Source organism: Puntigrus tetrazona, chromosome 8 (assembly GCF_018831695.1).
Source record: "Puntigrus tetrazona isolate hp1 chromosome 8, ASM1883169v1, whole genome shotgun sequence".
Classification (NCBI taxonomy): domain Eukaryota; kingdom Metazoa; phylum Chordata; class Actinopteri; order Cypriniformes; family Cyprinidae; genus Puntigrus; species Puntigrus tetrazona.
The window spans coordinates 22,775,176-22,800,598 of NC_056706.1; the positions used below are offsets into that span (position 1 = coordinate 22,775,176).

General features: G+C 41.5%; 1 protein-coding gene and 1 pseudogene across 1 annotated transcript; both read right to left on the reverse strand.

Moving 5' to 3' along the window:
* Positions 1-4,078: 4,078 nt before the first annotated feature.
* On the reverse strand, positions 4,079-15,312 carry LOC122350037 (taste receptor type 1 member 1-like). Its single transcript, XM_043246222.1, is given in 9 exon segments — positions 4,079-4,176; positions 4,346-4,472; positions 4,567-4,681; positions 4,863-4,942; positions 9,469-9,612; positions 9,614-10,222; positions 10,306-10,603; positions 13,122-13,224; positions 15,231-15,312. Coding segments are annotated over 9 exon segments (1,656 nt in total).
* A 3,551-nt stretch (positions 15,313-18,863) lies between these two features.
* On the reverse strand, positions 18,864-24,420 carry LOC122350038 (annotated as a pseudogene).
* Positions 24,421-25,423: the final 1,003 nt, after the last annotated feature.

Below are 25,423 nucleotides of genomic sequence, written 5' to 3' on the forward strand. Positions count from 1 at the left end.
ATTTCTTTTAGGTTTTTCAACATTTTAATGAATACATTCATTTGTACAATTTGTCACATTTGTTAAATTCTGCCTGAACAACTGCAGTTTTTGATTTTGCTTTTAATGATGCTATATGACTTCATTTATTGATTCATTTATTTTTTTTTAGATATATGCACAGTTCCAGAACTCTACATACTTTGACACCAAATTATTGAGGCTTTGAAAATGTTATTTATTACAGGTTAAAAGATGCATTTGTGTTTACATTTCATTCCATTTAGATTTAAATCTCTCCATTCTCTGCCTTTGTGTTTGCATAACAAAATAGTGAAGATTTTAAGTTTTAAACAAAACATCTGATTCATCCCAATTTTCATATTTATACTATGCTCTAAAAGTATGTACTCTTTTTGTGAGAAAAAAGTACATACTTTTGAGTATATAGCACAGTAGTAACTTTCGGACATAGCAGTTAGTCATTTTTATGTCTTAAATTGACTGTTAAATGCATCATGTCACCATTTAAATGTATATGAGGAAGAGCTTGTTGAATATGCATGTTGATCTGCCAGTCACAGGTGTGTCAATCTAAAAGTTTGCATTATGATGCATTTAATGATCAAATACATTAATCTAAATGTTTACAGTATAAATATTTATCACTCAAACCTCTTTACTTCCTGTCCACTGGTCCTGCATATCAGCCATGTTTGTGTTTTTTATACACTTTTTATACATGTTTGTAGTTCTAATCAAATCCTAATCCACCATGCAATGTGTTGTGGTCAGTATTAACCGTTAGAGTATGCACGTCTCTGCGCTTCGAATTTCTACTAAAACTACACCATCTGGGATTCTTTGGCATACTTCCAATACTATGATTTGGGTGCGAATTTTATTTTTACATTTTTATTTTAATATTAAAATGTAAAACAAATAGCATGTGAATTGAGACACAGCATAATATCTAAGTCCTACTTATGGTTTGGGTGTAACTCTGAATAGATGTTTGAAAGTATGCAGGAGTATTTTTTTGTGGTTGGAATATTATAATGTAAGATTTTGGTATGAAATAACTGAAAAGAATTCCATTTATACTAGATACCTGAGCAACTGCATTCAAAATGACAATGTATTTGCCTTTGGTAGTGAGGTATGCAGTGAAATATGCAATCCAGGTCAGATAGTACAAAATGAGACTGAATGTTATTGATTTGGCCTCGTTGTAATTTTTGGGAAGATCTCTTCCCATGTAAGAAAACAGTAGACAAAGGGAACCAAGAAACCAACTTATGAATACAACTATGGTGAAGGTTATAGTATTCCCTGTTTCACAGATAAACATAAGTTGGTCTTTATAAGTCCATGTGTCTGTGACGAGTTTGACAGGATTGACAGTCATCCATATCACACATGAGATTAAATGAATGAAAGAAGCAAATGCAATGAAGAGCCACTGGCCATTGTGTTTTACCCAAAGGCTGTGCAATCTCGGGAACTGTGCAGCCATTTTAAAAACACAAACAATTTGAAACGAACGGACAGTCAAACACGAAATACAGACAGTGAAGAAAAAAGCAAATATTGCATTTCTCAGAAGGCAAAATACAAATGTGGGTTTTCCAAAGAAAAAGAACACGCTTACACTAGACAGAAACAAACTAGTCAACATGAGGAAACACATGCTGCCACCAGCAGACTTCACCACTGGTGTGTCGTAATTGTAGGCAAAAATGCAAAATACAGCAATAAGGAGAAAAAATTAGGCATGCGGCAGAAAGCATGACAATGATGGAGGAATTTCTGTGAACTGAGGATAGATAACAGAACGAGTCTTACATGTCGTGCTGCCCTCATCAGACCATTCACTCTCTGCACATGGAAAACAGGTGTAGGGGTCTCCTGAAAACAAGAAAACAAAAATAAAATCTGTAAAATAATATGGAATTTTGGTAGTAGTATTTTTTCTGAAAAGCAAAAGAAACTCTTTTTTTTTTATCACATTCACAATCTTTAAATCACATTTCAAAAAGCACTATAATTCAAATAAAATATGTGATAGTCTACACCAAAAATTGTAATTCTGTTTTATTTACTCACCTTCATGTCATTCCAAACCATAGAAGATAGAGAAGAACAGAAGACAGAGAAAATAGCATATAAGATATTTTTAAGAATGTCGGTAACCAGACAGATTCCACTGATTTCCATTATATGGACAAAAATACAATGGAAGTCTATAGGAATTGAAACTTTTTCAAATGCTTGGTTACCAACATTCAAAAATATGTGTCCTAAATAAAATTGTTTCTAGGATACGTATATGTAATCCTAATCCTGTAAAGAATGAGACACTGCATTGCAAAACGCACTGAAAGTCAAAAGAGTCGCCAAAGACAATTCTTTATGGAAATCCCTGTTCTAAGTGTGTTACGGTAAGTAAAGCCCTAGCCTATATCCTAAATGAGTTATGGGACTTAACGGGTCTACCAGGCTTTAACAAACAACAATCGCCATAAGTGGAAGGATCAGAGACGATGTAGATCATAATAGATCATAAAGACCCTCAAATCTCCCTTTTCTGTTAAAGATACTAGAAAAGGTAGTATCCGCACAAATATCTTCGAGAAAAATGGTATGAGGATTTCCCGTCAGGATTTAGACCGTACCATAGTACTGAGACTCCTGAGACCTGTTACTTTTCACTCTTTACATGTTACCTCTGGGAGATATTGGGTGCTTCCCAATATCCATCCTTGTTTCTTTGCTCCCCCGTCCTACATTCTATGACCTGGAAAACGATCAAGCTCAGTCATATTGTAGGACATCTTAATTCACAACAACACCCAAGAACTGCAGGCCTCACTTGATTCAGTTAAGGTCAGTGTTCATTACTCCACCATAAAAAAGAGACTGAGCAAAAATGTCCTGTATGTCAGAGTTCCAAGACGAAAACTGCTGCTGAGCAAAAAGAACAGAAAGGCTCATCTGAGTTTTGCCAGGAAACATCTTGATAATCCCCAATACTTTTAGGAAAATACTTTGTTAACTGACTAGACAAAAGTTGAACTTTTTGGAAGGTGAGTGTCCCATTACATCTGGAGTAAAAGTAACTTCAGTAGCATTTCAGAAAAGAACCATACCAACAGCAAAATATGATGGTGGCAGTATGATGGTCTGGGGCTTGCTGCTTCAGGGCCTGGAAGACTTGATATGATAAATGTAACAATAAAATTTGCTGTTTAACAAAACAATCCTGAAGGCCATCTGAAATTAACTTGGTTTTCGAAGAAGGAGAATGATCAAAAACACACCAGCAAGTCCACCTCTAAATGGCTGAAGAAAAACTAAATGAAGATTTTGGAGGGGCCTAGTCAAAGATGCTGTGGCATGACCTTAAAAAGGCGGTTCATGCTCGAAAACTCTCCAATGATTTTCAACAATTCTGCAAAGATAAGTAGGCCAAAAATACCTCCGCACTCATTGTTACTTACTGCAAACGCTCGATTGCAGGTATTTCTGCTAAGGGTGGCCCAACCAGTTATTAGGTTTATGGGGCAAACGCTTTTTCACACAGGGCCATGTGGGTTTGGATTTTGTTTTCCCTTCATAATAATCTTAATTTAAAAACTGCATGTTGTGCTTACTTTGATTAATATTTACATTTGATGTATACATTTCTTGTATACATGAAATTATACCTATATACATATACATGAAGTATAATATTTACATATGATGACCTGAAACATTAAGTGTGTTTTGTTTACTGAATGCAATTTCATTTATTCATATAATTATTTACAGGTGAAAGAATATGATATCTGAATGCATTTGGCTTGAATATTCAGTGCTTTGACATCATGGAGAAATCAGAAAGCACAAAAGCACATGAGGTGGAACCAGCATCACCTTCTAGAAATGAAGCAAATGCTCATGAGGAATGCTGGAAGTGTGACCCTGAAACACAGTGTCTTGTTCCTCTGGGAACTAGGGTTACATATGTAACCTAGAGAAATTCCCCTTTAGGAACTCAAGCTGCATCACAAAAAGCCTTGACCCCCAAAGAGAGGAGAGATCAGAGAACTTGAGGCTATGGAGTAGCATCCTGACCCACCACATAGCTTAAGTTTCCTTGGCCATAGACCTCAGCCTCAGTGCACCATGGAGGAAGCATGTAACTGGGGGTGTCTAAAAGTGGATGTGGTAAGCAGTTATAGCCAGCACATACACCCTCAGGGTGGAGTGGGTCAACCCTTCAGAAAATCTAGCCTGCAAGAAATCTAGCACTGTACCAACTGGGTAGGTCAAACTGGTAATCTCTACACTAGGAAGTGAAAGCTTCCCCTCCAGGCTGTACAGTTTCCTTGTAAAGGGAGCTCGGGATTGAAGGATGGTCTCAACAACCTCAGTTGAGAGAACGGAAGCTCCTCAGAGGCCACACCTAAGAAAAAAGATACCTCCTGGCAGAAGTTTCCCATGGAGAGCTGTTGAGAATGGAAATCAGGTCTGAGAACCATACTTGGCCTAGCTAGAAAGGGCTACAAATAGCAGATTGTTTTCATCCTGGCACACTCTCACCAGAACTCCCGGGAACAGATCATTCAGTAAAACAGGCCACACCTGTATCATAGCATCCAGCCCCAGTGGATAAAGAACCAGAATGTGATGTGTCTCTAATCGCAAACGCCTGAGCCTGTCCAAAAATTCAGGAAGCATCCCAGACATCTTAACAGGATGTCTGCTTTAAATTAATGGAGTTCCCTGGAGTCACAGAGGAGCCAGAGCAGGATCCACACACTTTGTGAAAGCGCGGGATAAGAGGCAAGGCCAAAAAGAAGAACCCAGAATTGGTAAGCTTTGCACCCAATTCAAACCTTAGGAACCTCCTGTGATAGGGAAGGATGTAGAAGCATGCATTTTTAGATTGATCATGAGGCATGATCTCCTCGAGAACCTGAAAAAGGTTCAAATTTCAGATGTAAAATAGGATGCAACCATCCCTACGTTTTTGGAATGATAGAACCCAGGCTCTCTTTCGTCTCTTTAGGAACCACCTCAATGGCCTCCATTCTCAAGAGAGTGTCTACTTCTTGTTTCTTGAACAGAGCCTGCTTGGGGCCACCAGAATGGCCCCATTGAAAGCCGAACTAAATACTGTAAACGTTTCTAGTATGCAGAAACCCATTGAGACATATTTGGCAGAAGTCTTCATGTTGTTAAATACTCTATTAAGGGTATTAATAATACTCTATTAGTCTCTTGAGACTGACTTCTGAGAGCTCCTAGCTCGGTGCCCTGAAGAGGAGGCAGCTGATCTAGCTGCTTTAAAGACTTTCAAAGAGGTGGCGAGCCTCTCAACTCTCCTACATTTCTGGGCAGAAGAGACTGAGAGAAGGACTCTCTTTGGCTGAAGTCTACTGAAACTACAATCCTCAGAAGCACGTCAACTATTAAGGAAGACTAGACTGGTAGAACCAGAGCCTGATAGGTAGGACCCAAAAAGACACAACTGGCAGGGGTCCCACACAGCCAGGTAACCTACTAAGGGAACAAGTCTCTTGAGACTGGCCTCTGGTGTAATCAGAGTGACTAATCAAAGTGACAACCAATTAAGCCACTCTAGAGACCTCCAAAAAGGTGGCAAGCCTTTCAGCTCCACAACGTTTCCAAACAGGAGAGACTGAGAGCTGCGCTAGCTGGAGACCGACGCACCCTGTATAATGGGCACAAACCACTCTTTAAAAGTCCTGGGCCATAACCAACAGGATATTTTTATGCCAAAGATTATCCAGCAAATATGACCAATTGCAAATTTGCCTCCTGCTAAAAGCTGAATGCAAAGCTGGAATATATTTGGGGCTGCTGAGAAGAGCAGCCACCTCAGCCTCTCGGGGGAGAGAGAGCACTGTGCTCCCTACTACAGAATTTCATCTCAAGTGCTCACTATGTAGACAGTGAGGGAAAAGAAAGACGGACATCTCCAGTCCCTACTAAATACAATACGTATAAATAAATATTAAAGTATTTTTCACAGAAAAGTATTGCATTAACACATGTTTTGCTATACACATGTTTATTCCCTTTGTGTATATTGGAACAAAACAAAAAAGGGAGGGAAAAAAGCAAATTTGATATAATGTCATAAAAACAAAAAAATTGAGCTGGACAAAATTATTGGCACCCTTTCAATATTGTGGATAAATAAGCATGTGATGCTCCTTTAAACTAACCTGGGGCAAGTAACAGATGTGGGCAATATAAAAATCACACATGAAAGCAGATAAAAATGAGAGAAGTGTGTCTGTGTGCGTCACACTAAGCATAAACAACAGAAAGAGGAGAAGAAAACTTGACAGATGAGAAAAAGATAGAGCTTTTTGGTAAAACACGTCATTCTACTGTTTATTGAAAATAGAAAAGATCAAAATACCTACAGTCAAATATGGTGGAGGTTCAAAGATGTTTTGGGTGCCCTGACTGTGTGCAAGGCATCATGAAATCTGAAGATTACCAAAGGATTTAGCGTCGCAATGTAGGGCCCAGTGTTAGAAAGATGGGTTTGCCTCCAAGATCTTGGGTCTTCCAGCAGGACAATGACCCCAAACAAAGCACCCAGAAATGGATGGCAACCAAAAGGAGCAGTTTGCAAAGTAAGAGTGGTCCAAAATTCCGGGTGAGAGGTGTAAGAAGCTTATTGATGGTTATAGAAAGTGAATATTAAGAATATTAAGGGTGCCAATAATTTTGTCCAGCCCATTTTTGGAGTTTTATGTGACATTATGTCAAATTTTCTTTGTTCCTTTCCTTTTTTGTTTAGTTCCAATACACACAAAGGGAATAAACATGTGTATAACTAAAAATGTGTTACTGCAATACTTTCTGGAAGAAATTAAGGGGTGCCACCAAGTTTGGCCATGACTCTATATATTATTTATACACACATATATAAAACTTAATCATCACAGAAGAAAACACTATTTAAATCCTCTAACCCATCTGCCAGATCCATACACAGTCCCATTGATCTCAATTGGTGCCATGCCTCAACAGCATGACCAGAATGCAAGCTCAGAGGCAGAGATACACTCCTCAGAGTGCTCCCCCGAGTGCAGCCATGAAGAGGAACAAACATGCTTATGGGTTTGGAATCACATGAGGGGGAAGTTCATAATGACAATTTTCATTTTTAGATAGATGATCTCAAAAGTTGTCATTGACCTCTGCTTAAAGTACTTACGAGAAAAATCCAAATAGCTGTTAGATGGGCATTTTTTACAGGAAAAACAGCAACTATGAAAACCTTCAGTTTGCCTTGAATATCCTGCCTTACATTCAACAGAGCAGTTTGAGAAAGGAACCTTTAGGGAACAAGAGAATGTGTAATTACAGTTAATTCCCACTCTCAAAGTGCAAATCACTACAATGAACATCAACAGTGTTACTGGTGTCTAAAGCATGCAGTAAGTAATGACACATTGAAATTCATTGCAGATGAAGCTTATTTTGTCTTCAGGAGTCAATTGTTTGCAGTGTATGTCATTGAAGATGTTCATAGAACAAATGTTTCAGAAAGTGTGTCTCTCTGTGTCCCTATAAATTTGACACATTATTACACCTAAGATCAGTGCATTGTTTGCTTGGAAAAAAAAGAATGTGTTTAGCACTTTAGGGTGTTCGATGAGCTGATAGGGACCAAAAGCATTGGGGACGAAAAAGCATTGCTAGCTCAAGTTGGCCATAGCCCTATTGGTTGCAATAGGTCTACAATGTACTTAAAAGTTCACCCAAAAATGAAAATTCTGTCATCATTTACTACAATTAAGTAATTCCAATTCTGAACAAAGAAATTCATACAGATTTGATACAGATGTTTTGAAGAAAGTTTGTAATTGTGCTGTTTTTGGGTCACCATTAACTTCCATAGTCATTTTTTCTACTATGGAATTCAATGGTGACCCAAAAACAGCCTGGTTACAATTTTTTTTAAACCGTTTTGGTATATTGCTGTGGAACTCTGGAAGCCTGGCAACTGACTAGTAGACTTGGATCACCAATGGCCTTCCTTCATGTCATTGTGACATTCTATAGTTAAGCCATTATCTATAGTGAGTCACAGAGAAGTACTTTTAACCAATTTAGAGTATGAATTTTCTCCCTTAATTTAAAAGAACAATAGGCTATTATTCAGAAACATTGAGTCGAGAGGTTCACCAAGTTTACCCTGCATGGATTTCACACAGGCCAGATGTGGGCCAATTCTAAGTTGCTGTCTGCGTCTGTTACAGGACTATGGCCAGCGAGGAAGGTAAAATGGTCAGGACTTGCTGTAGAAAAGCTCAGGGACCACTATATGACTCAATACAGTGCTATGACATATTCACTGTTTATTAAAGCAGTCTTTCTCTCAGCATGTAGTGCTGTTGTAGTGATTATGATTCTCCAGTGTCAGCTTCATTTAAAAGCCTATAAAAACTCTGAACAGAACAGTGAACCAACATTGTTAATGATAATAATAATAAAAACTGTTTAAAGAAATCTGTTAATTGACCTTCGTATGCAGAAAGTAAAACTGTCTAAATCTAAATGTTTATTTTAAGGTTTAAGAAAAAAATTACTTACAGATCCATTGTTATGCCATGGCATGAGTGTGTAGTCGATACTAAAAGTAATTTCTGGATGTGTATCATATGTGCCCACCATCTCAAACTGTGGAGGATTCACATCAGTGCGCCAGAGCACAACTGCATATCTGATGGTTGGATCATAATTTTTATCGTATTTCACCTGGCGACCATTGAGTGGAAAATCCAAATTCTTTATTTCTTGTAGAAGCTGTTGTGAGGGGTGTTCAAATAAAAAAAGATGTAACTCATAATATACAATAATGATAATCATAATCACAATCATCATAATTTATTATTATTATTATTGCTCACTCCGATCACCACCAGAGGTCACCCTCTCCATACTACTAATCATTCAGAACTCCATTTCCCATAACACCCGCACCAGAGACTAATCACCTGCACAGGTGTACCTAAGCTGTGTCCACACACTCACTCATTGTGAAGTCTTGTTTTGACCTGACACGACTGAGCGGTTTCTCTTGCATTATCCTGTATTTCTGTGTATAACCTCGGACTGTTTGACCACTCTTGATTCTCTTCCACCTGCCCTTGTGATCTCATTTACTGGAACACTGTTTGCTGCCTGCCGCGACCTCAGCCCGGACTGCCTCTTATATTTTTTTCACTATTTACGGAATTCTGCCTGTTTGACTTTGCCTATATTAATAAAAAGCTGCAAATGGATACCAGTGCCTCTGACTCCTCGTTGCACATAAGCAAAAATGCTAAATATTGTATATTATTTTTTATTTGTTTAAAAAAAAGTATTGAATATTTTAAGTAAAACATTATTTTAATAATATAATTGAAAAAATTATTAAACTAAATTGTCATGCATTCCGATTTCACTTACCATGTATGGCTTGGCCATTGTTTTATTGTGGCATTCATTCATGTCGCACTGCAGAACTCTATGTAATGCATGAGCTATGGTATATATGGCAGAATAGATGGCAAAGGAGAATGTGGGATTTTCTTTTATGATTTCTTCCACTTGTCAACAATGAGCAGTACTCACAAACTTGATTACATGTATTTCTCTTTCCCAGGATGCCAGTCTCATCGCTATCATTATGACCAACAACAGTTGTTCCTCTGGTTTTATAGATGAATTTATTAAATCCAGGCAGTGATAACAGTCTCTCTGTAATGCCAATGACTGTACCAATTTTCCTGATTCCTGGTTCTCTTGGAATCTGTTGATTCATAGCCCATGCTTGACTTGCAATCCATACTTTGTCCTGGATGTTGTTTGCTATGGCTGCTTTGATAATTTTGCTTGCATATTGTGGCAAAGCAAAAACTACAATGACATTAATGTTGAGCTTATCGATCTTTTTAAGCGTTTGACTGTAGTTTGCATTTAGACTTAGTCCCTCTTGATAGGCCAAACAAATGCCTGTATTATTTATATACTTGTTAAACAGCTTTAGTCCGTCTGTGCTGTAATCATCTTGACTACCAATAAAGGCAACCCAGTTCCATCCAAACCACTGTATGATGTGAATAATCATCTCTACCAGGTCTTTGTTGCTAGGGATTGTTCTTACAAAAGAAGGATACTTAAGTTTATTGCTTAATGCATAGCTAGTAGCTCCATAATTCACCTTTGAAAGAGAAAAGAAACGCATATTCACTTCATATACGTATGTTTCATTAAGCAAACTTTATAAAAAGAAACATACTTTACCATTGGTATAAGGTCCATTGTTATCAGTGGTGCGGTAGCAATAGTTCTTGTGCTTCCATATGGCCCTGTTAAAGCAATCACTTTAGGCTGATAGTTGTTGAGTTTTTCTTTAGGTTTGATTGAGCCATTCTTGGAGATCAAATTTAAGACTGAATTTAAATTCTTTATATTAGAACAGTGGTCAAAAATTTCATATCCCAGAGATACATTGGGCAGAAGAGTGGTGGAGTTATTAATCTCTTCAACAGCAAATCTCATTACTTGCAGCATCTGATATCCAGATTTTGAGGAAATGTGCCTTGAAAACATCAGTGTGAAAGTTAATAATAATTGAACATTCATCTAATTAATATGACTTGATTTGCATGAGAATATTTATTTGATTCACATTACTGTGTACTGATAAACCTAGACCAGAAAAAGGTCCTTACTTACCTGAAACATTCTGTGGTCTCTGCTGAAAACAGGGTTGTTTCATGTTCTATTTCATGTAAAGCAAAAAGACCACCCAATAAGTAATCTCCCTTCAAGCTGAAGTCTGACCTTGACCAAGAATCTTTGAAAAATAAACAATCAGTAAAGCCTACAAGCAAAATGTAAATGCTACCAAGAAGCATGGTTTAAGATTGGCCGTTGGTTCTGAAACAAGGATGTGCTGAAACAAGGCTCTGATAAAAGCAGTCAGGCTTATATTCTAAACTTAATTTTCTTAAAACACATTTCAATTTGTTTAAACCACTATATTCACTGATACATATATCAATTTACATATCTAAACTCACAAAGCATATGCCAATCAGTTATTAAATAGAGCATTACACCACAAACGTCTCATCTCTTTCTCTCTCTCTCTCTCTCTCTCTCTCTCTCTATATATATATATATATATATATACATTTTCAAATCAAACTCTAGTGAAACAAATGGTAACCTTCAAAAGAAAGAAAGATTTGGGTTTGGGATTGGTTAAATTTTATTGGGAAAAAATATGACCACAATATGACATTTTACCTAATAATTCGGCATGCACTCTAGACTACATAATTTTTTTTAAAATTAATATTCTCTGCATATTTAAAAAAAAAGTGTACATTTTAATTTACATTTAAGTATCATCCTGAGCCTGCTCCTGACAATTGTTGTCTCTTGCAGATCAAATAAATCAGACTGGATCTAGCAGTTAATCCCTTTGTGGTAATCACAAACTAATACCTCTGCAAATGTTCTGTCTTTGGCATGCACCTGAACGTCACTGGCAGAGTTTACCTTGAGCTTTTTCAACCTCAGAGGCAACATTCGGTTTCAACGCATCAAAGCGAGACAGCAAGCTATGATGTAGAAACAACATGGCAGGATCTTTTGCGGTAATTTCGGAATGCCAGTAGAAAGGTGACCAGCCTTTATTGAATTGCAGTTGATTCTTTGAAACACTGTAGTATTCGTTCCAATGCATTCCCCGTGTGTCACTCCATTGGCCTTAAGAAATGTCTGAAACTCTTCTGAGCCGAACTGAAGACCGTTATCACTAACCAGCACTTCTTGAATTACGATGTCCACATGTATGCATTGCCATTTCTAAGGATGCAAGATTGAGGATCTGGAAGCTTTTATTGTCTGAGTACTTTACCTTTCTTTGAGGCTGATAGTGTGCAAGAAGGAAAAAGTCAAGAAAATATAATATAATGCCTCTAAAACAGTTTCCTGTACAAGCTAATCGAGGTCTTCACGATTACTACAAATTTACAGGTTGGTGTATTTAATCCAGGTTAGAGATAGTGGGCCTAGTGATTGGATTGGATAGTGGGCCTAGTGCACAAGTGATTTACAAAACATTCATAAACTGCATAAAACAATCATCATTTGAATATCATGCCCCTAAAAGAATATCATGACACTGGTTTATAAGCCTTGCCGCTAGAGATTACGACATACAGCAGGGTTCCTCAAATCTTAGCCTGAAGGTCCAATGTACTGCAGAGTTTAGCTCCAACCCTGATAAAACTATATATATATATATATATATATATATATATATATATATATATATATATACATACATACATACATACATATATCCAAGTCTGCTGTTAGGTTACTGATAATGTAAACAGTTGTGTGAATTTGTTTATTCAAATTATTCGCAAATAACACATGAGTGAATTAGACGAAGCATGCAAAAATGAACATATTCTATATCTCCACAATGCTGAAGCACTAAGACCAAACTTGGTGTGTTATAAAAGCCATGACCTGAGAATACCTGAATAACAGCTTTCGACACACTATTGCTTATAACTTCTGAATGGTTTACATAAAAATCTGGTCTCTTTCAATTCAGTGCACCATGTCAAGTCGACCCAGACAGCTTTTGAGTATATTAACCTATTGCAATAAAACTGGTCTCAATGTATTCTACGGTTGATACCAGGAACATAGATACCAGTTTTAACATATTTAGCTGAACGTCTGCCATTTTGATTTATGTTGAAAACCTACTTTTTAAAAACTTCTAGACCATTTGTCCCTTTTTCACCAAATTTGACTCAGATAATCTTTAGACCATATTGGCAAAGAATTATGGATTTTGTGTCAATAAACAAAATGGTTATTGTTTAATGCGTCAACTAAATTGCTGGAATGATGCCAAACAGTGTCTGTGTCACGCCAGCACCACCATCATCAGATGAGCCAGTCACATGGTTAAGATCACAGTCACCTGATTACTAACTATCAACACCTGTAGCCACTTGCCCGATCCCCTTCATATACACGCGCTCACATTCACTCGACGGCTGATCTCAAGGCTGCATCCCTACCCGTGCTCTGCCTGCCAGTCCGTCTGCTTACTCTCTCGATCTGCCGTCCTAAGGAGCTCTGGAACTCTCTGACCCTTTGAAGGGAAGTTATTGAGACTTTCTCCTGCTCGCCGATACCTCAGTTTGTATTAATAAACAAACCATTACTTGGAATTTCCTCTGTGTCTGCCTTTCTATCAGGACGCGACAGTCTGATGCTGTATTTCTGCAGAGCTTTTATATATCAGCACCAAACTTTGTACATGCCTGTCACCCAACACTAAACAACCCCAATTTAGCAAAAGTGATCAACCATAACCATTAATAATCTAATTATTGCAATAAAACTGGTCAAAAATATTGCTTGTGTCTTGCCAAGAACATACATTCAAATTTTGCCAAAATTCACTCCTGGTCTGCCGTCTATATTTTTGAATTGTCTGATTTTCACCAATCAAATCACTGTGTTCATCTTCAGATAATCATAAAACGTTAAATACTGATTTTAAATACATATATAAAAAAACATAATTAAATGTTTAAAAGCATTCATTACATGTTTGTGCTATAATGTGCCAAAAACATATTGTTGCTTCCACATGATATTCAGTTCTGACACTCTATCTGGAACAATCTGCTTAAATTTGTTTGTTTTGTAAAATGCTCTATTTGTTTTTGTCATGATTAAATACTATTAATTACTATTATTATTTATGTGCATATGTAGATTAATGCAGATATTAGAACTGCACATACTACTATTCACAATCCAGTCTAATGCACTGTAAATTCCTTAATTGCTCTGGCAAACATGGACATTTTGGACTTTTGGAAATGTGGAAACGTGGCATCGGATGGATTGTACTTAGAATGTATTTTTTTAGTGTTGACCTTAATCACATCCAAAATATATTTTTTGTCTTAATTTGCTGGGGTATGTTTATAGCAATAGCCAAAAATACATTGTAAATATAAATATACCCCAGCTGACTTTTAAATGTACAGTATATATTATATAAATGTATATATGTAAACAAAGCTTTCCACTGATGTATGGTTTGTTAGTATAGGTATTACAGTATCCTACCATAAATTTATTCATGTTCTATGAAGATATTTTGTAAATTCCACATATCAAACATACTGTATATATTAAATATACACTGTATATACACAGTAGCCTACAGACGTATTACGTGAACAAAAAACTTTAGATGCAATTAATTGTAATTTAACAATTGACATAATATGTAAAGTTGTACAGTACTGAACATATATATGTATGAGCTATACTGAACATCTGCAAATAATTTATAAACCTATTCAAAACACTATATGACTCCATCTCAAAAATTATGAATTCATCAAGGAAATGTTTTGTTATGTCAAACACAAGTTAGTTAATCTATACTAATTACTTGGACAATATGTTAAAATCTTCTTTATTACAAGTTTAACAAATAATAATAATAATAATAATAACAAAAGGGGAAAACATTTTTTTTTCAGATTATATTTAGGTGTACATAGGAACACATGAATAAATTTGTAATTTCTTAATTCATTAATTCAATATCAGACTCCTATCCAACAATTTTCCACTAACATAAAAGCATATAATAACATAAAAGGATTTAAACCATGATTTAAACCAACCTGGTCTCAAAAAAATACATACCTCTGTGCACTTTTTGTGCAACATAGTTTTTATGTTCCTTACTACACATTTTGCCCATGAAATGTCCACTAAGTGGTGCTAAAACATAGGTCCTAAAATATGAAGTATGAGTTGCTATGTTTTTCCACTTCCCCTGTGCAACGCTGTATCAATTTTGTAAAAATTATGCACTGATGTACTTTTTGATACATATTTTGTGGCTTGCTAAAAAGTGCGCCCATTTATGTTAATGCTGTGAGACCAGGTAGACTTAAAGACTGTTAAAGAGTCCTGCTAATGGTTTGGGTGTAATTCTGAAAGGATGTTTGAAAGTATGCAGGAGTATTTTTTTGTGGTTGGTATATTGTAAGATTTTGGTATGAAATAACTGAAGAGAATTCCATTTATACGGGATATCTGAGCAACTGCATTTGCATTTACAGGATCATACTGGAGGCTCAACCTCAACGCACCATGGAGGAAACGCGTCACCAGGCGGTCTCTAACAACTGAATGTCCACTGTGAGAGGCGTGGTTGGCTGAGACCACTGCCATGTAAACTTTTAGGGTAAAATGGGTGACCCCTGTAATAAGCTTGGCTTGCAGGAACTCCAGCGGTTTTTACACCATGAAGTGAAAAGTTTCCACTTTAGGACATACAGTTTCCTCATAGATAGAGCTTTGGATTGGAGAATGGTCTCAACAACTAAGGTTGAGAGACCAGGAGCTATGAATTGTGTCCCTTCAGGGGCCACACCCACAGTTCCTACAACGCCTGCCTGTGAGAGGAGGTCCCTCCTGACTGGAATCCCGACTGGAATCTCCAGCCGCCCAGGAAGGCCCTCAGATACAAGAAATATACTCGGCCCGGCCAGAACAGCACTACAAGTAGTAGACTGAATGCGTCCCAGCGCACTCTCTCCAGAACTCAGGGAAGCAGAATGATTGGGGGAAAGGCACGTCTATACCATGGCATCCAGCCCCAAATTCAAATTTTATGGAGCTAGATGAAAACCAGAGGAGACATTGCCTATTCTCTTGAGTCATGAAAAAGTCCACCTCTGCCTGATGAAACAATCTCCAGATCTGCTCCACCCTCGGGGGATTGACTCGTTCCAAACAGGGGTCATATGAGCCTGCAACGTGGTCGAATCCCACACCACACCAAGATAAGTGGTTCTCTGAGTTGGAGAAAGCAAACTTTTCTTGGCGTTCAGTCTCAACCCCAAACGTTTCATGTGAGCGAGGATGACATCTAGATGTCTGATCACCCCACTCATCAACTGCTCTAAGTCGTATCAGCCAGTTGTCAATGTAATTAAGTATGCGGATGCATACACTTTGTAAATTGTTCAGAGTGAGAGTGCAAGGCCAAAGGGAAGAATCTGATATTGGTATGTTTCGCTCCCAAAAACAAACCATTACTTGACAGATAAGAACACTGTCTATGGCTATGACTTTTCTGGTGGGAATGGCCTCTGTAGGCATGACAGGCCAGGCAGGAATACTTTATATGGCCCAAACATAACAGGTAGGAATAACCTCTGAAAATGTGACTTGACAGACAAAATAGCTTCCATAATCATAATGTGATGACTGACAGGAACCACTTCTATGCATGAACAATATTTATGACTTTGACACAACTGACAGCCACATCTTCTATGGACATAACATGAAAGACAGGAGTGATTTCTAGGGCTTGTCAGTCATGTCAAGCCCCAGAAATCACTCCTGTCAGTCATGTCAGGAACAACTTCTATAGCATGTCTTGAGAGGCTGGAACAGTCTCTGACATAACTTCTGTAGACAAGTTACAAATACAAGCTACAAACAATTCAACTAGAGCCAATGAGACCAGTGCCACCAAACTAGATTTATGGTCTTACAGGGCTTTAGGCCTCTTGACTCAGGTCCTCCTTTGCCCACATGTTGAGACCTTTAAAGGAAGTTCAGTATTAACAGGCATGCATTCACTTCTAGATTACTGTTAAAGGATAGACACTATACCTCTATCATAAACAGAGCTGGTACCCAAATCAAACATAATTCAGAAAAAATAAATAACGCTGTAAACCTAGAACACTCTTTTTTTTATGTTCACCTTCCTAGCTGACCAACATTGAACTTGTGCTTCGAACCTGTTCTAATTAGTCATTATGAAAGTTTTAAAAAATTGGATGTTCTTTTAAAAACTTCTGATATTGAATAAAGAATAAAGCTTTCCCCATTTTCTACCATAGGCAGGCAGGCTAAAGAAATCTGAAATGGATCCTTTTCTGGTAGAGCATTGTTTTGATGTTTTTGGTGGTGGCATGTTTTTTTTTAGAAAGTACTGTGCTTAGGTCAGAATAACTCTAAGAGCATTCCCTCACTCGTTACCCCTTGACACCTTTTAGGAAGTTCAAGTAAACTTGTCTGTTCCAATTTCATTGCTAATCCAAACATTTGACTGCATTTATAGTTTTCTAGGTCATGAATGTGGTCTAGCAGCACTTTGTTAGTTGCTTTTAACTCAGCAATGTCTGCCTCCACTTTAGACCATTCAGCGTTTCATCAGCCATCTTTTCAATAGGTGAAGCATGTTTGCATTGCTTATCCAGTTCTGACAATAAAATGCTCATGATGAATTCCTTGTTAGCGTTAATCTTGAATGGTTTTTCATTAGTTTTCATTCAATGCCTTGAACTAGGCATTTCACCATTGTACCAATATTGCAACCCCTTTATATATATCTGACCTGTTATAGATCATTTTTTCTGAGGATTTAATTTAAGTTGATGGTATCAGGAGTCTTATATACACATGTATGCTACATACATTGCTCAAACAAGAACTTCACAAACTGTGAGCATTTCCTGGTGGCCAGTTATCATTGCTTATTACAATGCCCCTGTTGAGGAGACACTGGATAACTATCATTCACAGGGTAAAGCCCCATTGACACACAAAGCTACACAATCTCATTAATTCAATGGAGTGCTGGTGATTTCCAGTGACAAGAGCAACAGCGACCATTGGTGAACACATGGGGCATGTTCAGCGTTGGGACAAACTTCAGAATCCTTCAACTTTATGCAAATGAAAATGAGGAGTGAAAGCCAATAGAAAATTAAGATGGTAGTGCTTGTGTAATCATTCTCCTTTCAGCTCTTAACAAAAATGTTACTAGGCAACTAGTAATGATGCCAAGAAAATGAGGCATGACCTTATTGAGACTATTGATAAGAAGCAATCTTAGCCTGGTGATGACATTACAGGGCAAACAGAATTATGTCCTGCTCTTGAAGGAAGTATTATGCTGGAGTGGTAATTACAGTGGTTTTTAGTGTTTTGCATGCTTCCCTGGTAGGCTGCCCTAGAATAGAACAATGAGAATGGAACCATGATTGGCAACCCACAAGATTACCTCTGTTTGTTTACCTCTCTCCCCAATTGGTTCTGGCTTTTAAAGAAAGGATATATACTCTCAAATTTCAACTTTGAAAAGACTGGAGCTAAACTTATAGCTAAACTGTTTGTATTAGAGTAAATGATCATTACTTGTTTATCATAATGATAAACTGAATTGATTTGCTAAAATAGAAGTCCTTAATTGCCTTTTATTTGTAGAGATATGTGAAAAAAAATTACAAAAACTGTAAAGCTAGATATAAATAAAGCTTAAACAAAAATTACTTACAGAACCATTATGTCAGTGAATGAGAGAGTTGTTGATGGTAAAAGTAATTTCTGCATTCTTCTCATATATTCCTACCATCTCGAACTGTGGAGGATTTACATCAGTGCGCCAGAGCACAACTGCATAACTCATTGTTGGATCATAATTATTGTCATATTTCAGATGATGGACATTGACTGTAAAATGCAACTTTTTATCACCTCCAGAAGCTGTGTTAAAAATAAATAAATAAATAATGATTTTTATATTACAGTATTATTAACATTATATTAATACTACAACGTATTTCAAATGAACAATACTTTTGTTTAAGATAATATACAGTATATAGTAATAATATAATACTTCAATGTATACTTCAATAATGTTCAACACCGGGAAAAATGTGATTAAAAAAATCAGCTTGTCATGTATTCTGATGAATTCACCCAACATTGTATGGCTTGGCCATTGTATTTCTGTGGCATAAATTTATGTCGCAATGTAGAACTGTATGTAATGCATGAGCTATGGTATATATAGCCGAATATACACCAAAGGAGAGTGTGGGATTTTTCCTCTGCAGTCAGCCATGAGCAGTAATCACAATCTTGATTACATGTCTTACTCTTCCCCTGGACTTTACTCTTAGCTCCATAATTATGGCCAGAATTAGTTGTTCCTCTGATTTTATAGATAAATTCATCAAATCTAGGCAATGACAAGAGTCTCTCTGTAATGCCAATGACTGTACCAATTTTTCCTGATTCCTGGTTCTCTTGGAAGCTGTTGATTCATAGACCATGCTTGACTTGCAATCCATACTTTGTCTTTGCTTTGATAATTTTGCTGGCATATTGCGGCACAGCAAAAACAACAATGACATTGATGTTGAGTTTATCTATCTTTTTAAGTGTTAGACTATAGTTTCTATTTAAGAGCAGACCCTCTTGATAGGCCAAACAAATGCCAGTATTACTTATATACTTGTTGAACAACTTAATTCCATCTAAGCTATAATCATTTTGACTACCAATAAAAGCAACCCAGTTCCATCCAAACCACTGTATGATGTGAATAATCATCTCTATCAAGTCTTTGTTGCTAAGGATTGTTCTTACAAAAGAAGGATACCTAAGTTTATTGCTCAACGCATAACTAGAAGCTCCATAATTCACCTTTTAAAAGAGAAAGTGAGAAACGTAATTGACCAGCACAAATGGTGGGAAGTAAATATGCATTTTGTTATGTAAATTTTATAAAAAAAAAAGGAATTTACCATTTACCAAAGGCCACCCAATCTGTAAACTCCTTCCAGACTAAAGTCAGATAATGACCAAGAACGTCTCGGTTACGTATAAACCTCGTTCCCTGAAGAAGGGAACGGAGACGCCACGTCCGGATGACCGACGAATTGGGATCTCGCCGAGAGACCAATCTACTTCGAGTGTATCTAAACGAGCCAATTGAAGATTGGCATGCGCTAATCGCATCCAGCTGCCGCTGATCACAGCGCGTGTATAAATAAGCAGCGGGTGCAGCGCATATTCAGGTTTTCGCTGAGGAGCCGAGCTAGTGACCCGGCCCTTCAGCAGAGGTGCAGCACCGTGGCGACGGGGCGTGACGTCTCCGCTCCCTTCTTCAGGGAACGAGGGTTACATACGTAACCGAGACGCGTTCCCTTTCAGTCGGTCACTCCGAGTCACGTCCGGATGACCGACGAATTGGGATCCCTACCAAAACGCCATGGACGCTGCCTCTTCCAGTGTCCTGTGGGAGCCCACAAGCCCCCTCAGTCTATCGGCGTGAGGCCGGGCTCAACCACAAGAAGCCAGCTACTTTTGTAACACTACCCATTCGTAAGACTGGAACATTGGGAAACGTCCCACGTTCTAGTGAACAGGGGCGTCATGGAAGTCCAGCCTTCCCGTAGGAGGTCTCGGAACGAATACGCATATGGACAGTATTTCAGTTTGCATATGGAAAATGGAGGTGATTGAACCCTCTTAGACGGGCAGAAGGTCTGCCGGGAAACACGGGGCTCTAAGGCTATGCCGTGGAAATACACACATAAAGTCCTCTTGGGGTACTTTACATGGCTCCCAGCCCTCACCGGTTCTCACGGATTCATCGAGAGGGCCTGGCGCCGGACGCTCCGCAACATCTGGCTGCCGAGGGAAATGGAGGAGCTCGACAGGGTCTACTGTATGGACGCTCTGGAGCGGTTAACAAGCCGACCCGAAACCGGGCCTCTCAGTGCTTCTACCCGTTTGAGGTGAGAACACAGGAGGATACCGGTTCCACACGTAGGCTATAGAATCTAGCAATCGTGTTCGGGGTCGCCCAGCCCGCAGCTCTACAAATCTGTCAGCGAGGTGCCACAGGCCACCGCCCAGGACGATGCAACACTTGCTGTGTGTGCCCGCAACCTGAGGGGGGGGGCAGGGCATACCCTGTGCTTGGTAGGCTAGGGTAATGGCGTCCACTATCCAGTGAGCCATCCTCTGCTTGGAGGCGGCACTCCCCTTCTGCCGGCCTCTGTGACAAACGAGAGCTGGACTGAGGTCCTGAAGCTTTGTGTCCGGTCAACGTAGCATCTTAGTGCTCGGACGGGACAAGCAACGTCAGGGCTGGGTCTGCCTCCTCCAGGGGCAGCGCTTGAAGGTTCACCACCTGGTCTCTGAAGGGGGTAGTGGGAACCTTGGGCACGTAGCCGGGCCGTGGCCTCAGTGTTACCTGGGAATCCGCGAGCCCAAACTGTAGGCACGAATCGTCGACCGAAAAGGCCTGCAGGTCCCCTACCCTCTTGATGGAGGCCAATGCGAGCAGGAGCAACGTCTTCATAGATAAAAGAACTTTAGCACAACTGCTGGCAAGGGTCCAACGGAGCCTACTGCAGTGCTGTCAGCACTACAGACAGGTCCCAAGAGGGTACTGTTGGGAGCCGTGGAGGATTCAACCTCCTGGCTTCCCTCAGGAACCTGATAATCCGGCCATGCTTACCCACAGACCTCCCATCTATGGGGTCATGATTTGCAGTGATTGCAGCCACCTAGACTTTAAGGGTGGAGGGAGACAGCCTTCGCTCCAACCCTTGCTGCAAGAAGATAAGCACGACTGATAGGGCAATTCCGGGGGTCTTCACCCTGAGAAGAACACCACTCGACGAACAGGCTCTACTTCAAGGCATAGGCCTGTCTCGTGGACGGCACTCTAGCCGAAGAAATGGTGTCAACTACCCCTTGAGGTAGGTCACCTAGAGCCTCCGCATCCCATCCAGGGACCAGACATGGAGTTTCCAGAGGTCTGGACGCTGGGTGCCAAGGGTGCACCGTCTCTGAGTCAGAAGATCCTTCCTCAGAGGATCGGCCAAGGAGGGGGCTGTCGCGAGGAGCACAAGTTCTGGGAACCAAGTCTTCACCAGTAGGGTGCTACTAGCAAGACCTGCTCCTTGTCCTCCTGACCTTGCACAGTGTCTGTGCAAGAAGGCTCACTGGGGAAATACATACTTGCAAAGGCCCCGCAGCCAGCTGTGTGCCAGTGGGCAATGGGAATTCTCTGGAGAGGCAAACAGGTCTACCTGAGTGGCTCGGAAATGTTCCCAAATCAGCTGATCCGCCCGGGGATGGAGTCTCCATTCTCCGGTAGTGCAGCTCGCGACAGCTCGTCGGCTGCCTGGTTGCACACTCCTGGAATGTGAATGGCGAGAAGCGACCTCAGAACTTCCGACTCCATAGGAGGAGGAGGTGGTGGGCTAGTTGCGACATACGACGGGAGCGTAGACCACCTTGTTGGTTGATGTGCACGCAACGGTCAGTATGTTGTCTGTGCGGACTAGTACATGCTGGCCTCCTCGAAGGCAGTTCTTGAGACTGCCTAGGACGAGATGTACTGCCAGCAACTTTAGGCAGTTGATGTGCCATTGCAGTTGAGGGCCCGTCCAAACCTCTGACACTGCATGCCCGTTGTACGTGGCCCCTCAGCCGGTGGTGGAGGCATCCGTGAAACCACAGCATACCTGGAGACCTGCTCCAGGGGCACTCCGGCCCGAAGGAACGAGAGGTCTGACCACGGGGTGAAGGTTTGGCGGCAGGCCGGTGTTATTTGAACCCGGTGAGTGCCACTTTGCCACGCCCACCTCGGGACTCGATCGTGTAGCCAATGTTGAAGCGGTCTCATATGGAGTAGTCCCAGCAGCATCACTGTGGCCGCGGCTGCCATATGCCCAAGGAGCCTCTGAAAATATTTCAGTGGAACCGCCGTCCTGCTCTTGAACATATTCAAGCAGTTCAACACCGAATTGGCACGCTCCTCTGTGAGGTGTGCCATCTGATCGATCGAATCCAGCTCCATCCCAAGAAAAGAGATCCTCTGCGTTGGACAGAGTTTGCTCTTCTCCTGGTTGACCTGAAACCCCAACTGGCTGAGGTGCTGTAGCACCAGATCCCCGTGTTCGCACAACTGAGCCCGGGACTGAGCTAGAATGAGCCAGTCATCCAGTTGGTTGAGAATGCGAACGCCTTACTCTCTCAGTGGAGCAAGGGCTGCCTCCGCGACTTGCATAAAGACGCGTGGCGACAGGGAGAGCCCGAAGGGTAGGACTTGTACTGATATGCTCGACCTTCAACGAAAACAAACCTCAGGAATGGCCTGTGGCGCGGAAGAATCGACACAGTACGTGTCCTTCCGGTCGATCGCTGCAACCAATCCTGGGGGACGGACGCACTGAATAGGCGTTTCTGTCAACATCCTGAACGGGAGTGCTCGATTCAGGACTCGCAGATCCAAGATTGGTCGTAACCCACCGCCTTTCTCGGCACTATGAAGTATGGGCTGTAAGCCCGACCTCATATCGGCTGGAGGAACCGGCTTTATCGTGCCTTCACTAGAAGGACAGCAAGACACAAGACAGGGGCACGTGCATTGTTCACTGACGATAGCAGATCCCACTGAACTTGGGGGGACGCCGGACGAACTGAATCATATAGCCGAGTCGAAGGATTCGCAGGAGCCACCGGGATAGCCTGGGAAGATTCAACCAGGCATCCAGAGACCGAACTAGCGGCTCAAGCGGAACCACCGACGTGCAGGCGATGGGGCAGCGAGGGGGAGTGCAGGGACCGGCTCGGGCGTCTCGTGGCCGGTCCGGCGAGGGTCTGAGTGTGTGCGCAACTCTTACCTGCATCCCCGCAGAAGTGAGGCGGGTAGGCCGTTGGTTCGTCCTCCCAGTCTTCCCACTGCTGCATATTAGCCCAGAGACAGAGGAAACCGCCCTTGTCGAGGTTTTAGGTAGCGGCAACATTCTCTGCCCGGCAGAGCGGCTTCCTCCATCCCCGGATCTGAGGGCCTCTTGCACCTGCGCTTTCCTCCAGGTTTGGCAGGAGCCTGGACAGGCTGGGTGGCTGCCCTGCTGCCAGTTCCATGGTGCTGCCTAGATGGGGGCTGCTGCGTTGGCTGCACGGGAGCGGGGGCGGCAGCAGGGGGCACCCTCGGCAACAAGCTGGCTGAGGCGGGCCGTCGGCGGCTGGGTGAAGGCAGCAGCTGCACGCCGAGGCAGGATGTTTCTTACCTCAGTCTGCTTCTGGGCAGCGGAGAACTGCTGGGCAAAGTTCTCCACTGCGTCGCCGAAGAGGCCGGTCTGGGACATGGGGGCATTCAAGGAACGTGTCCTGTCTACCTCGCGCATGTCGACCAGACACAGCCACAGATGGCGTTTCTGGACCACCGTAGTGGCCATCGCACAACCCAGAGACCGCGTTGTGACCTTCGCCGCCGTGGCGCGAGGTCCATCACGATACAGAGTTCTTTCAGAACTTCCGGGTCATGACCACCCCTGTGCAGATCCTTCAGTGCCTTGGCCTGATGAACCTGCAACAACGCCAAGCGTGTACTGCAGACGCAGCTTGTCCACAGGCCGCACAAGGCACTGCCGTTCAGAGCCGACGAGTACCTGCAGGCCTGGGAGGGGAGTACAGGATCACCACACTAAGCGGAAACGGCATTGGGACACAGCTGCATCCCAACTGACCGCTCCACTGGGGGGGCGATCACCGTAACTCCCTGGCTGTGCCGCTGTCAAGGGTGGTGAAGGAGGAGGAGCCACTGGGGCAGTTTCTGGCAGTGAAAGGTGCTTTCCACATCCCAGTAAGCTCCTCATGCACTTCCGGGAAGAAAGGTACCAGGGTGGGGCCCTGAGAACCAGCGCGAGCCACCCTTAAATACCAATCATCCAGCCTCGAGGGCCCGGGAAACAGTGGAGGTTTCCACTTGATCCCGATCACCTCGGCGGCCTGGGCAAGCATAGCCACCATTTCTAGATCTGTATCCAGTACATTCAACGCCTGGTAGACGCAGAGCAACCGGATCTTCACTTCCAGAAATGTCTGGCTCACCTTCCGATGCAGCGATTGACTTCTGATCATCAGGGGGAGCCCAAGAGGGTACAGCTGATACCCCACGTGAGGGTCCAGACTGCCCCTTTTGCAGCTCCACTGGTTGCAGAGTTTAAGCTTTGTGTCACAACGAAATGGAACCCACCTGTCTGCAGCCAGGATGAGAACCAAGTCGAGCAAACACAAGCTCCGCCTCCTTTTTCAAGGCGACAGAGCCCGCCCATCACTCCGAGATGACCATCTCCCGCGAGAAATGAGATTCATCCACAACCGCCACCTCAGCGTGCTAAGCCCAGGCACACGAGGCAACGATTGTGACCATCACCTAACACCAGGTAACAACCGCATCCAGAAACACGGGTGTACGTCGTCTGAAACAAGACCCACGCTGTCTTCCAAGATGCGTCGAGTTTGCCAGACGTAACGTCGTCTTTAAAAAGACGCACCCGCGAATGCTCTTTTAGTGCTGCGGCAACAGGGGATAGCCGTTTTGCACACAAACAGGGGGGTAGTGCAGCCTGATTGTGGCAATCCACTCGACGCAGGAAAACGACCTCCGCTGAAACGCCGTACTCAACACTCGTAGATCGCCTTTGGAGCGGAACAGTCACGC